At 40.9% G+C, this 14,051-nt stretch overlaps 1 protein-coding gene across 1 annotated transcript in view; it reads right to left on the bottom strand.

The window, feature by feature from the left end:
• Positions 1–3,780: 3,780 nt before the first annotated feature.
• LOC109932277 (netrin receptor DCC) overlaps positions 3,781–14,051 on the bottom strand; it is a 590,638-nt gene continuing 580,367 nt past the window's right edge. The window contains exons 24-25 of the mRNA XM_048603985.1: positions 4,829–4,968; positions 3,781–4,084 (exon numbers count right to left, since the gene is read on the bottom strand). Of these exons, the coding sequence (XP_048459942.1) occupies positions 3,995–4,084; positions 4,829–4,968 (230 nt within the window). The 3' untranslated portion in view covers positions 3,781–3,994. The remainder of the gene's footprint in view (positions 4,085–4,828; positions 4,969–14,051) is intronic.

The raw sequence follows: 14,051 nt of genomic DNA, 5'->3' as shown, positions 1-14,051 counted from the left end.
ATTACGTTCCAGGTAAGAAAGTCCACTGGTAACTTTCTCAACCCATTATGAATTAAGGCTCTTCGGGTGGTCAACTAATGGCTACTTAAAGGCTTCTCCTCATTACGTCCATAATCTTTAGCAGGCAAGAAAGGTACCGAGTTACATGAATTAGTGAACAGGGTGACCTCCCCACCAGGATTGGGGTGGGGGTCTGCAATTTCACCAAGCAGATGCATGGATGAGGATGAGGGTGGTGCATGGTGTGGACTCTAAAAGACAACCCCCTTCCCTTGCCTCCCATATCCCCATGAATCCCACTCCACAAGGAGAACACAAAAAGCATTTACCCTCTTGTCAATGGATTACCCCAAGGAATAAGCCTTTGATCAAATTGGCCAGCAGCTTCTGAAAGCCCCAGCTTACCAGTGTCAAGGCCTGTGTTTTCCTGCCCAGCTTGCCACAGACTTCAAAAATAAGTTTAGAATTCTAACTAAATACTAATCCTCAGATCCCTCTTCCATTTAAGCTGAAGTATGTGCATTGTGTCTGGAGGCTGAGGGCTGGGAGAAGACACTGTCAGTTGATGTTACCTCAAGAACCTACTCAGAGATTCACATTGCATACACTTTAAAGCATACAGAGGTCTAAATATCATGCACAGTCAGAAAGCCCCAGATGTAGAATCACAGGATTGTGTGGAAGGATAACATTCAGACCATTATGTCTGCATTGGCTCTCCAAATGAGCAACTCATCTTGTGTCAATCTCCTGCCTTCACCATGTAACCATGCACATAGTTTTTGAAAAGGAGCAATCCAACAGACTTCTGAATGCCTCAATTGGACTAGGTCAGTTTGGGATGTCTGGTCAGCGCAGGCAAGTTGGATCAAAGGATTTGTTTTGGGGCTGTATGTCTCTATAATTCTAACTGAACCTGCTTCAACCACACTCTAAGACAATGAATTCTGGGCCCTAACCACTTGCTGCATGAAAATGATTTTCTACATGAATAGTATTGTTGTTTGGAATAATCTACAATGATTGCAAATTAAAACATTGGTCCAGGGCTATAACTGCAAGACACCACTATTTTAGTCTAAGGGGCTTTGCTTGAGGGCTTACGGTTTGTTAATTTGGAGACTCTCGTTCTTGTGAGCTCCATGCATAGGCTTCTGTATTTGTTCCCGGGTTCCCCTGCCAGGGTCTCATCCAGCTGCATAAGGGATATCCTTATCTTCAATGAGGGAGCCACTGACTTGATTGGCAGGCAAAGAGCATTAAGGAGTGTTGAAGGCATTGTAAGTCCTATCTGCCAGGGTGGCAAAATGGCTCAGCGGTTAGTGCTGCTGCTTCACAGTGCCAGGGACCCAGGTTCAATTCACCCTTAGGTGATTGTCTGTGTCAAGTTTGCACATTCTCCCTGTGTCTGCGTGAGTTCCCTCTGGATGCTCTGGTTTCTTCCACTGTGCAGTTTAGGTGTATTAACCATGCTAAATTGCCCTCAATGTCCAGGGATGAGCAGACTAGGCAGATTGGCCATGGTAAATTGCCCAGTGTCTAGGGATGCCCAGGTCAGGTGGATTAGCTACGGGAAATGCAAGGTTACAGGGATAGGTTCTTGGCGGGTCTAGGTAGTTTGCTCTTTAGAGGGTTGGAGCAGATTTAGTGGGCCAAATGGCCTCGTTCCACACTGTACAGATTCTATGATTTGGAAATTGGGCTCAGAGGTACTTTGTTCACAGCCTCTGGTCACGAAATAGCTGAACATTCAATGAAGAAAACCCCTTCCAGTTATGAAATGCTGTTAGTTTTTGACAGGTACAACATAGAGCGGTGTGTATGCAGACAGTGAGGTCTTGAACCTGAGGAAATGCAGCAACATAATCTGACAGCTTTCTCACTCTGATCAGCAGCATTTCTTGGGAAGGTGTTGCCTCCTTTCAAAAGAGGGCATCAATCACTGAATTGCTAATCGCAAGGGCAGAAAAAACAAATTAGAGTGTCTAACATTCCCCGTCACAGCCTGAAAACAGTTGTCAATATAGCGGTTCACAGTTCTAGGTAGTGCTGTGTGTTTCCAGTTCCTACAAGAATAGGTGGTGCGAGTCAGTGACTGCCTGTCTGCTGAAGGATAGCCTCCTCACGTGCTGTGTCTTCATCAGGTTGAGATGAAATAGCGTGTTGCAAAACCCCTGCATGTTGGAAGGTCTCCTAAACCCTTGCCTCATGATTTCTTGCTTCTCTATCCTTTTGTACCACTGGGCCTTTTGATACTTTTACTCTCCACTAAAAGTAACAGCCTTGATTCCAACTACATTCCTATCTTTCCCACTGAACAGCCTCAGACAGTGATGCATGTCCAATCTAAGTTAAATAATTAATTCATTGAGGACAATATCTAATAACAAGAATTAGAATATGTGCCTTTTGCTGCCATTAAGCTAATTTGGGCTGGGTGCTCTAGTAGTCTAAACACTTGTAACATCTACAGCTTTAACTAACTTCCTTCTTCAATTTTATTGATTCAAAACATCTTTCTCGATCTTTATTGCCACCAGGTTCATGAGATTTCACTGAAACTCATGAGTCACGGATATGTAACTCTGACAAAAGGATAAAAAAAAGAGTAACACATGGTTGATTCACTCACAAGAGAACATTGTTTGAGAGGTGTGTTTTGATATAGATGATAGGATCAGATTTAGAGACACCCAGGCAAAAGACACGGTTCTACAGTTTATATGTTGCTGCTCTTCCTTGCAGATCAAAACCAAGCAACATATAGCAGCAACACTTGAGAGGAACTGCAATAGTTGACAAGAAGGTGACATGCCACACCATGAGACTGCTGTGATTCTTAGCCTCACAATTCCCACAGTAAATCTACAACATTAAATACTTGGCACACAAAGTAATCCAATTAGTAAAAAAAAAATTCCAAAACTTTGACGGCTACAATGTTGTGATCAAATTACAAGCATAATTAATCCTCAAAGAATCAGTGGTTGAATGATAAATCTATCATGGCCATACATCAAACAACATGTCCTTGTTAAGATAATTTGACCAAGGGTGCTCCAGAAATCTGAACATCGTGCTGCATCTGCTGCTTTAATTACTTTCTCTCTTAGCAAATGAGCAAAAGAAAAACAACTGGTTGCTTCAAAGATCAATAAAACATCCCTGATGATTTCATTTTAAACAGGGCCACAAACAAGTTCATCAGAGAACACAAAGTTGAACGGAAGTTTTGATTCTTTCTGGCCTGCAGTATGCATTTAATGAAACTGTCTGAGGCTGTTGTACTCTGTTCTCTGGATGGAACCTTTAAATATAAGCTGCCTAACTGAAGTGAATAATTTAAAATATTGTCTCATATTAACGCCTCCCCAACACAACTATGTTTTTGTTTTAGCAATCAATATTTAGATGCTAGTATGAAATTGTTCTGTTTTCTTCGCCAGTTGTTCATGGCCAACAAGTATCTCGAGACTCATCTAAATACCATGTCTTTTCTCCCCACAAGCTGAATTGGATCACCAAATGGAGTGAGTTTACAAACTCCACTCTACATGCAGTTGACTGTCACGTTGTGGAAGAAGCATTTTCTGGAAATGCAATGACAGAGCACGCTCACCAACTCAATTTTACTGCTAATGTAATTCCAGACCCCTCTCCCCCATCCCCCACCCCATTCCCCCCTCCCAGCCCCCATGTCCACCATTCACCCTTAGTCTTGTTCAAAGTTAGCATCATTTCTAGTGGTCTAGTTGCAAGTGAAACATTCAACCAGTCACTAACAAAACTCCAGCGCGTTACTCTAAAACAGTGTATATATACAGATGAACAATGGAATAGTTGCCAACAGAACAATGTCCTTTTGAGGAATTTTCTTGTTTGAACTGTAAGTTGCTGAAGAAGGGGGCACATTAGGTGTCCCAAGGTCAGTAGGTAAATACTGGCATAGCGCCTGGCTCCTGGTTGATTTGTCTCTAGCAGATGTTGGTGTTGGTTAGAATGCCGAACCTGTGATGGCATTCAGCTGCTTCATTAGGCCCTCCAGACTGGCCATTTGCTCACTCAAGTCATCTTGCTCATACACCTGAATGAGGAAACATGACAGCCATGTTTTATACTGTGCAGACATTCTGAAGTGTGGAAAAGATAAAACACTACAATGAAAGTGTCTCCTCAAAACAAAAAAAACTATCAGAACTTTTCTAAATACTGTTTAATATACCTTGTGACTTACTTATCACTCTCGGAGTGCAACTCAGTTCCAAACTCAAACTATAGTACAACATGAGATGAAAAGATATCTGTACAATTCACCATTTTAGACTTTAAAAATATATTTTCAGATCCTTCTATTACACTGTTTTATATAAAATGTTAAATATATGGAATGTTGAACAATGGCAAGTTGCATGGTGATATCTAGGTGGCTGTTGAATGGAGATATCACTTTGGGAGATCCAAATATTTAATGTGAAGCCAACTGCCAAGTAAACTTACAATTGTTGACATAAAATATGTGTACTTGAAATGTGAGTGTTTTAAACTCTGACTGAATGGGAAAGAAACATTCAATTTGTAGCCTTATCTGCCAAACCAATGTCCATCACTTACTGTATTCCTGTTTGCCTGGTATTGCTAAATCTGTCTCTATTGTATTCTATGAATAAAAGCAACCGCAGAGAAATGTCATCCTGTTGACAATATGCTGATCAGTTGTAATCTTACTGAGGGGAAAATGCTACCAAAATGGGAAACAACAATGTCACTACTTTTTCTTCCAGCATCAGCTGTTTTGCTTTCAAAATGTAACTAATTCTATTGACCTTACATTAGAATGATCCTCTGTCCTGTGGCTCTCCTCTGTGACCTCTGGGGCTGTTGGGACGGAAACAGGAAGCAGCGGAGATCTCGCTTTACCAGCCAGTCCCAGTGAGGCCGTCTTACCATGACTCAGCGTAAGATTAGAACCTGTGATCAAAGCCCGCAAAAAAAAGGCCAGAGTTAGACGACATATAACCCTCAATTGCCAGTCAGTCAGTCAATACAATTGTATGAAATAATTGCACACACAAAGTCGGACTTGTAAGGCATCCCAATTAGAACTGGAAGCCTGCAAAATGCGTGAGGGATCAGCAGAGCACACAAACCTGGATGAAGTGGGGATAGATACTCTCACAAAGTGGATTGTGGAGTGGTTCTCCCTATTTGTCACTCCAGAGCACTTCACATGTACACATGTAGCAGAAGGTGGTAGCTCGGCTGAACACGGTTTGATTGGAACCTGGAAGACACCCCAGCACCTTAACTTGCATATCTACCTGCCAAAGGGAAAAGCACATGACACTATGGCCACCCACCGAGACCAGGCCAGTCATGGGAATGGCTTCAGGGGCTGTGCCATGGGGTTCTCACAATGGAAGGTGGCAGAGTTCGTCAGGCAGAAGAGGAGTGAGCTTTATTCATGGGACCTGAAAGAGAACGATGGGATCTTTGCCACTTCCCATTCTACACATTCAGATTAATCACAATTATGTGACTGAGATCCACACGTAAATCTGAAAAAGGTCTCGATCTGCCAGCTCTGGGATACACTGGGCAGGTTAAAATCACAAATGATGGAATGTGCGAGGAGTGGGAGGAATGTGAAGCTGAGCTGGTTAGGAGTCATGGCTCAGTTCTCCAACAAACTGCCCAGCTCCCAAAATAGTTTAAAATCCCCAAGTCTCATTTCTCAACCCGTCATCACCCCGATGCTTTTGCATGTCACCAACTCTAGCCCCTCCCACGTATTCTCCATATTCAATCACACAACTGTCACTAAGTGCAGTCTTTAAGAGCTATGTAAAAGCAATAGAAATTATCGTAAATTATTGGAAGAACATTAACTGCCTAAAAGTAAAAAAAAACCCTTAATTCAAACACCTGTTATTAATGCTTGAAAAGAAAACAACTCCAGTGGGGAATCAACTATGACGATAGAAATTGCCGATATTGTTTGTAAGAGAAAAAATACATTAAAGATATTTAGTGTTTTTTAAGAGCCTTTTTGAAGTTTGTCCTTCTTTTAAATTGACCTCTCATGGATTAAAAGTGATCTTTCTCTGCACATTCTCTGTAGCTGTACCAGTATATTTTGCATTCTGTTCTACTACTCTGATGTACATTTGTAAGGTATGATTTATAGGGTCAGAGAGTCTTGAGAATGTACAGCCCCACAGAAAAAGACCCTTCGGTCCAACTTGTCCATGCCAACCAGATATCCTAAATTAATCTGGTTCCATTTGCCAGCATTTGGCCCATTTCCTTCTAAACCTTTCCTGTTCATATAACCTATCCAGATGCCTTTTAAATGTTGTAATTTTAACAGCCTCCACCTGGTTAGCATGTAAAACAATACTTTTCATTGTATCTCAGTATATGCAACAGTAATAAATCAAATCAAAAATCAATAGATACCTGCTGAACTGAAGCCAACAAATTTTGAAACTCTGCCAAGCATTCATAATGGCTACAGTTAGCATAACAATGTCTCCAGCTACATTGCTGTAGGCTGATAGAGAAGAATGTTGCTCATTTCCATTTCAAGGCAGAGTGCCTATTAATCAATGGAAGGGAACATTTGCAGAAATTTCGTTTCATTTCAAAAAGCAGGGGGGCTTTAACTGCCAGGGTTGTCTGTTGATTTAAGTCACAGCACAAAACATGACAGCAAAAGATGACAGGACATTTTTGTTTTGGAAATGTAGTAATTCATGACTGCAATTACAGAATGCTGATCAATGCAAAGGTAAAAAATTATATTTGCACATGAGATCTTTCTCATGCATTAAAAACAAATTTAGATTACAATAAAGCATTGAAAGGTGAAGTGCCAAATATTTAATACTTAGGTTTCAGAATGTCCCCAATTCTTCAGCAGGCTGTCCTGATTGTCCATTAACACTCCAAGGGTGGACTTTTTTTTAGGATTTACGAAATCCAGACCACCACCTTAAAATAGTGTGTGGGAGGAAAATTAACATTGTTGCGGTCCTCAAAAAGGGGAACCTGACCTTTGAAGAGGTCATAGAGTCATACTGCATAGAAACAGGCCCTTTGGTCCAACCAATCCATGCTGACTGTAATCCCAAACTAAACTAGTCCCACATTTCTCCAAATATTTCTTATTCATGTCCTTATCCACTTGTCTTTTAAACATCATAAAATTGTACCCGCATCCACACTTCCTCACATGAATCACTCTATGTAAAAAAGTTAACCCTTATGGATTCTAAAAATCTTTCTCCTCTCACCTTAAAAATATGTCACCTAGTCTTGAAACCTCCCACCCTAGGGAAAAGCCACTTGCTATTCGCCTTACCCATGCATAAAACCTGAAGGCCATAAGACACAGGAGCAGAAATTAGGCCACACAGCCCTTCGAATCTGCTCCGCCATTCAATCGTAGCTGGTAAGTTTCTCAACCCCATTCTCCCACTTTCTCCCCGTAATCCTTGACAAGCAAGAACCTATCTATCTCCATCTTAAATATATTCAATGACCTGGCCTCCACAGCCCTCTGTGGCAGTGAATTCCATAGATTCACCACTTTCTGGCTGAAGAAGTTTCTCCTTATCTCCTTTCTAACAGATCTTCCCTTTACTCTAAGGCTGTGCCCTCGGGTCCTAGTCTCTCCTACCAATGGAAACATCTTCCTAACATCCACTTTGTCCAGGCCATTCAGTATTCTGTAAGCTTCAATTCGATCCCCCCTCATCCTTCTAAACTCCATTGAGTATAGACCCAGAGTACTCAAACATTCCTCATATGCCCTTCATGATTTTAAAAAATCTCTATAAAATCACCCTTCAGTCTCTTAGGCTCCATGGGTAAAGGTCCCAGCCTATCCATGTAATTCAAACCCTCCATTCCCAGCAACATCCTGGTAAATCTTTTCTAAACAAACTCTCCAACATAATAATATCCTTCCTATTGCAGGGTGATCAGAACTGGACATAGAAGAGGCCTCACCAACGTCCTGTACAACCTCGACACGATGTCCTAACTCTTATTCTAAAAGCTGTGAGCAATGAAGGCAATTGTGCTAAACACCTTCTTAACTACCTTGCCTACATGTGATGCAAACATGTACCTGAACCCCTAGGTCTCTGTTTTACAACACTACTCAAGGCCCTACTTTTAATTGTATAAGTCCCGCGCTTGTCAGTTTTACCAAAATGAAATATCTTGCTTTTATCCAAATAAAACACCATCTGTCATTCCTCAGCCCATTGACTCAATTGATCAAGATCTCTTTGCAAGGTTGGGTAATTTTCTTTACTGTCCACTATACCACCAAATTCAGTGTCATCCACAAACTTACTAACCATGTTTTCTATTTTCTCATGGAAATATTTATATAAATGACAAATAAAAGTGGACCCAGCACCGGTTCCTGTGGAACACTGCTGGTCACAGGCCTCCAGATTGAAAAACAATTCTATACCATCACTGTCTGCTACTGTGAAACCAATTTTGTATCCAATTGGCAAGCTCATCCTGAATCCCATGTGATCTAACTTTACTAGTGGTCGAATGTGCTGCATTCAAGCATTATCAATCCATGAAAAGGCTACACAAGAGTGGTGTAGCATCAGGAAGGCAGAGGGAAGTTGACTTTTCCAGGCTTAAATAAAAATTAAGTTCAGGGTTTTCCAAACCGATACACATTGAGAGGTGAAAATCCAGATCAAAATGTTGGGCCTGCAAATCAACACATCAGTCAATTTTTTGACATGTATGTGAGATTTTTTTTCCATGGCCTTACATGGAAAGATCTGTGAGATGGCCATGGCCAAAGCAATGTGAGATACACACCTGATGGTACAGTTGGGTGATAATCTCCCCTTGGTCATTCTGAGAAAGTATGCCATGATCAGCAGAAACATTTACTGGCATAATGCTACGTTGCTCCCTGTCTGGAGTGAGTGCTTTTTGAAAAACCTTTTTCATATATGCTCTTCTCCTATTATATTTCTGTCCCGCTGACTGTTAATGTTTAAATGATAGTGGGTTTCCTAGGAATTTTATTTTACAAATCCCGTATGCTTTATTTTAATATGACATCCTGACCATGCTCTAATAACACAAAGAGAGTGAGAAATACAAAATTAGGAAGAAAAAAAAATTATAAAAAATATAACTAGGATTGAAAAAAAGAGAACATGTAATTACGAAGGTCTCTGCCTATTTCACTGCCTTTTGCTGCAAAGTGTGTTTCTGTACATCCATGACAAATCAGCAGACTGAAGGCACAGCAGGATCATGCTGTGAAAAATGGGAAATCACAACTCTGATTAGGAGCAGTTTAGGCCTTATCAAAACAAAGTTAAAGTTCTTTCATAAAATGCATTTACTAAAACAGGCTGTATTAACGAGCATAGAAATTTGCATGCAATAAGATTACCGCAAGGATAGAAAAGATCACAGGTCCCTAAAATTCTTGGGCTCTGTCAAGAGAAATGATGTGAGTGATTCCACAGGGCATAAAATATATCCACATACGTGTATCGTGATTAGCTGCATTTAAATTGTATCCAATTACTGGCACTCAAACAACCAAGCCTGATCAAGATCACCAATGTGGAGATTATCAAAAGTTACTATAACTAGAGCAGTCAACCACATTACTGCGTACCTGGAGTAACACGTAAACCAGACAGGTAAGGATGGTCAATTTCTTTCCCGAAAGGACATTAGTGAACCAGATGCTATTTTAGGACAATCACTGATAAAATCTTGGTCACTATTACTGATACGGAGTTTACAACACTAGATTTTACTGAATTTAAATACCATCAGCTGTCAAGGTGAGATTTGAATCTGGGTTTTTTTTAATATTCATTCATGGGATGAGGGCATTGCTGGTTAGGCCAGCATTTATTGCCCACCTCCAATTTCCCAGAGAGTAGTTAAGAGTCAACATTTGTCAACCACATTGCTGTGAGTCTTGAATCACATGTAGGTCAGACCATATAAAGATGGGAGTTTCCTTCCCTAAAGGACATTAGTGAATGAGATGGGTTTTTCCGACAATCAACAATGGATTCATGGGCATTATTAAACTCTTAATTCTAAATATTTATTGAATTCAAATTCCACTATTTGCCTTGCCAGAATTCGAACCTGGGTCCCCAGAACATTACCTGGGTCTCTGCACTAACAGTCCAGTGATAATACCATTTGGCCTTCAACTCCCCCCAGGTGCTCAGACCTTTAATGTGAGTTTCTGGATTACTACACCACGGACATTACCAAGATGCAACTACTTTCCTGAAAAGGGCACAGGAAGAAGCATCCTAAAGATTGGACTCTGTGTCTCACTGAGAGTATGCCAAACCTCTTGGGACTGCGCAGCTGTCTCAGGAAATGGAGGATTGTATTCTGGATATAGCATGGCACTGCAGCTGGTAGCCCAGGAGCAAAGTATTTTGTATTTAGTTTCCGCTCTCACATTCTCTTTTCCTGCAAATCAGAGAGCAAAAAGAACTGCAGATGGGAACTAACTGCAAGGATTTCTTCAATTTGTTGATTTCTTGCTCGAATCTTGATTCTTCACCATCTTGATTTTAAACTGAAGTTAAATGGTTGATGCCCCTACTCAGAAAGCACTGTTGAATAGAATACATCCTATTCATTTACAGAACTGGGCATGCAGCCACAGATAGAATCTTTTTGTGTATGGAATTTCACCAACACAACATTTATCTGTTAGCTTACTGATTAGAATACCCCCACAAAATACGCAACAACCCGTATTGACTAAAATGCAAAATTATTCCAGTAATCTGTTATAATTATGGCAGCTAAAACATATTCAATCATGTTAACAGACTAGACGCTATGTGAATTTAAGCAGCTGTATTTCTTCATTCAGCATCAATCTGCTGAAAGAGAATAAATAGATTAAATCTTGCATATCAAAAAAAATCCACTGAACGTACAGAGTACACTTATAATGTCACAGGGAAATGTTACATTTCAAGAAAGATAATTCCAAAGTTGCAACGAAGCATTTAATTTGCTCTGAAAAAAAATGGAGGTAGAGGTTTTCTTCCAGGCACTGTCATTGGCTTCGATGTGCAAATTAGCAGACATTTAGAAAAGGTCAGATGAGTGTTATGATAGCTAAATGATGAAGTGAATTGTCTTTTATCTGAGCCCTTTACTGATGACACAGTGGTTTACTTCGTGAAAGTCATTTGGTCAATCACACAGTTACATCTCCATTATTAACAAATCAACATTGACATCACTGCACTAAATCAAATTACACCAGGTGCTGGAAATCTGAAATAAGTTCAGAGAATGTTGAAAATATTTAGCACCTCTGGCAGCACCTGTGGAGAGAGAAACAGACTTAACAGGCTCAACTGAGTGGAGACCCCGACATTATGGAGGTCTTGCTGGGTCTCTAGCTGGTGGTCAACACCCCACATCACCTCTGTTCACCTCCAAAAAAATCCGTCCAAGTCTACAGCCTGACAGTTCATCAGCTACATGGAGAGCAGCAAGAATTACACGTGAGGCAGCTCCCGTATTTTGCGTCTAAAGTGTGATCACTTCTGCCCGAGGAGGACCAGGAGACAGAACAGAGTCAAAGAAAAGGGTACTTCATTCAACATGATGAACCTGCCTTTGTCCCGTGAGTTTTCCCTCATGACCAATTCAATTGTAGGTGGGAGGGGAAGAACTCCCCCCAAAAAAATCTGAATGTATGGCAGGATTGTAGAAAGTTCCCATAACAATTTGACAAATATTTACTAATTTACACCTAGTTTCTTCAAATTATGCTGTTTGATTTAACAGGTTTGTCCAGATTTTAATTCCAATGGCAGTGTGGAGTCGGGGTAGGGGGCAAGACTCCTTCCTGAGATGAATCTTCACGTCACTGGAGGCTCTAACGGCTTTTTGCTTTTGTTATATATTGTCATAGGCTGCCTCTGGCAATACTGCCACTATAAAATGCATTGGAACGTGCAACTGAAAACCAAATTGAATCCACACAGACTTTGCTCCTTAATAAATGTGAATGCAAATTTTAGTCTATTATTCAGCAGTCAACTACATATATTACCTAATACATATAATCAGAGACAAGTATTTGAGAAAATCACAAGGCAAGCCTTGATGCTCATTCTAACTATGGAAATGAATTTCCTTAAATTCTACTGAAAAATATTGCATGTGAGTGAGAAGTGACAAATATGCTATTTTCATATTCAAAGCCTTTTGATTTAATTTGGTGTAAAACGATAGACAGCTTTTGATTGACTGCTATTAAAATTTAAAATATCAGCAAAAATTGTGTGATTTAATTTTATTTTGCTGAAAGCTTTTATTGGAAACTTGATTCGTGACTGCATAATTTAACACAGGTAGGTGCAAACAGCTGATGTGGGTTAAGATGCAAGCCTAAAAGCACCACAAAATCTGTTGCCTCTGCATATGCCAAATTACCCTTTTATATAGATCCTAAACACAGATGCAATACAGGATATCCTATCCTGCTTACCAAAAAAAAAACTGTACTTTTGTTTTGTAGGATTGACAATAAGAACATAAGGTGTAGGCCATAAAAGATACTGCAATCAAGATGATTGCAGTCATGGCTGATCTTTTACCTCAGTTCCACTGTTCCAACCTAACTCTGTATCGCTTGATTCCCCTTCTGTCAAAAAAAAACTAGCAATCACGGTCTTGAATTGTCCTCAATCGTGAGCATCCACAGCCTTCTGAAGTAGAAAGATTCACAGCCTTCCATGTGAAGATATTTCTGCTCTCCTCCTGTCTTACTGGATCAGCCACTAATTGTGAGCCCTCTTATTGTGTATTATCAGCCCAATTACAGATCCATGTTGGGATCTGAACAAGGTTCCTCTTTAAAAGGGAACACCACATGGAGTACTTTTATAAATATTTTCTAATCAACCTGCTCCTGAATGTTATGACAAACCTCTGGATGAGGCGAGATTTGAACGTTCTAGATGTAGGGGTACTGCACCACAGAGTCTATTTTGAAGCTTCTTATACACAGTGACAGTGTGTGGTGAGATATACCTTTTAACCTCGGTTACCGATTTCCCTAACTGTGGGTGGAATTTAGTTTCCCTAACCCCAGAGCTGGCAATGGGGCCAGAGAATCAGCAAAGACAACAGTAAGTAGATAGTCTGTCACCTACTGACTCTGCATGAGGGGGAAGGTAGGTGAGGATATCTCCGGTACCAATTGAGCCACTAAATTGATAGTTAATAGCCCCTTATGGACCTCATCTTATCAATACTGAAACTGTATGTCCAGCCCGTAGGCTACCAATGGTCATGGTGGGGTTGCCACCACGTTTCTGGCTCATGAATGGGACCATTGTCATCACTGCTAAAAGCTGGCTGCCTTCCACAGGGTCAAGCACAGTGCCCTCCCGTTTGGGCACTCCGCAGCCCAACGAGATCCCACCCTAGCAGCAAGGTCAATTATCTAAAGGAGACCTCCTTTCTCTCCACATTGAACATCACCACCTCCTGCCAAGGTCAACCAGACAGGACCTGGTGAGTCTAACTACACAACCTTGAGGGGATCCCTCCATCATGTATCTGCTCTCCACTTGCTCAGCAGATCTTGGAAGTGGGATCTTCACATTTGAAGGATTGGCAGCCTGTTAACTTCCCATTGGGACTCCTGAAAATGTCTGCTGAAATAACTCCACAGAGGCCGGTATTCTGTCACCAAGCCATCCTTTATTTACACAGGGAGAGACCTTTATGCTGATCCAACTCCCTCAGAACCAGCTCTCAGAGTGAACAGAACCTCTGACACTGCTGTTTATATCTGTAAGCCAGGACTCCCTGATTGGACCAGATTAACAGCCCCAATCAGGGAACTTATTAACTATGAAAGATAGTAAGAACTGCCGATGCTGGAGTCTGAGATAACACAGTGTGGAGCTGCAGGAACACAGCAGGTCAGGCAGCATCAGAGGAGCAGGAAAGCTGACGTTTCGGGTCGGGACCCTACT

This window comes from Rhincodon typus, chromosome 1, assembly GCF_021869965.1.
Source record: "Rhincodon typus isolate 14 chromosome 1, sRhiTyp1.1, whole genome shotgun sequence".
NCBI lineage: Eukaryota > Metazoa > Chordata > Chondrichthyes > Orectolobiformes > Rhincodontidae > Rhincodon > Rhincodon typus.
The sequence above is the reverse complement of the archived record's forward strand: the minus strand, read 5'-3'. Positions and strand labels throughout refer to the sequence as shown.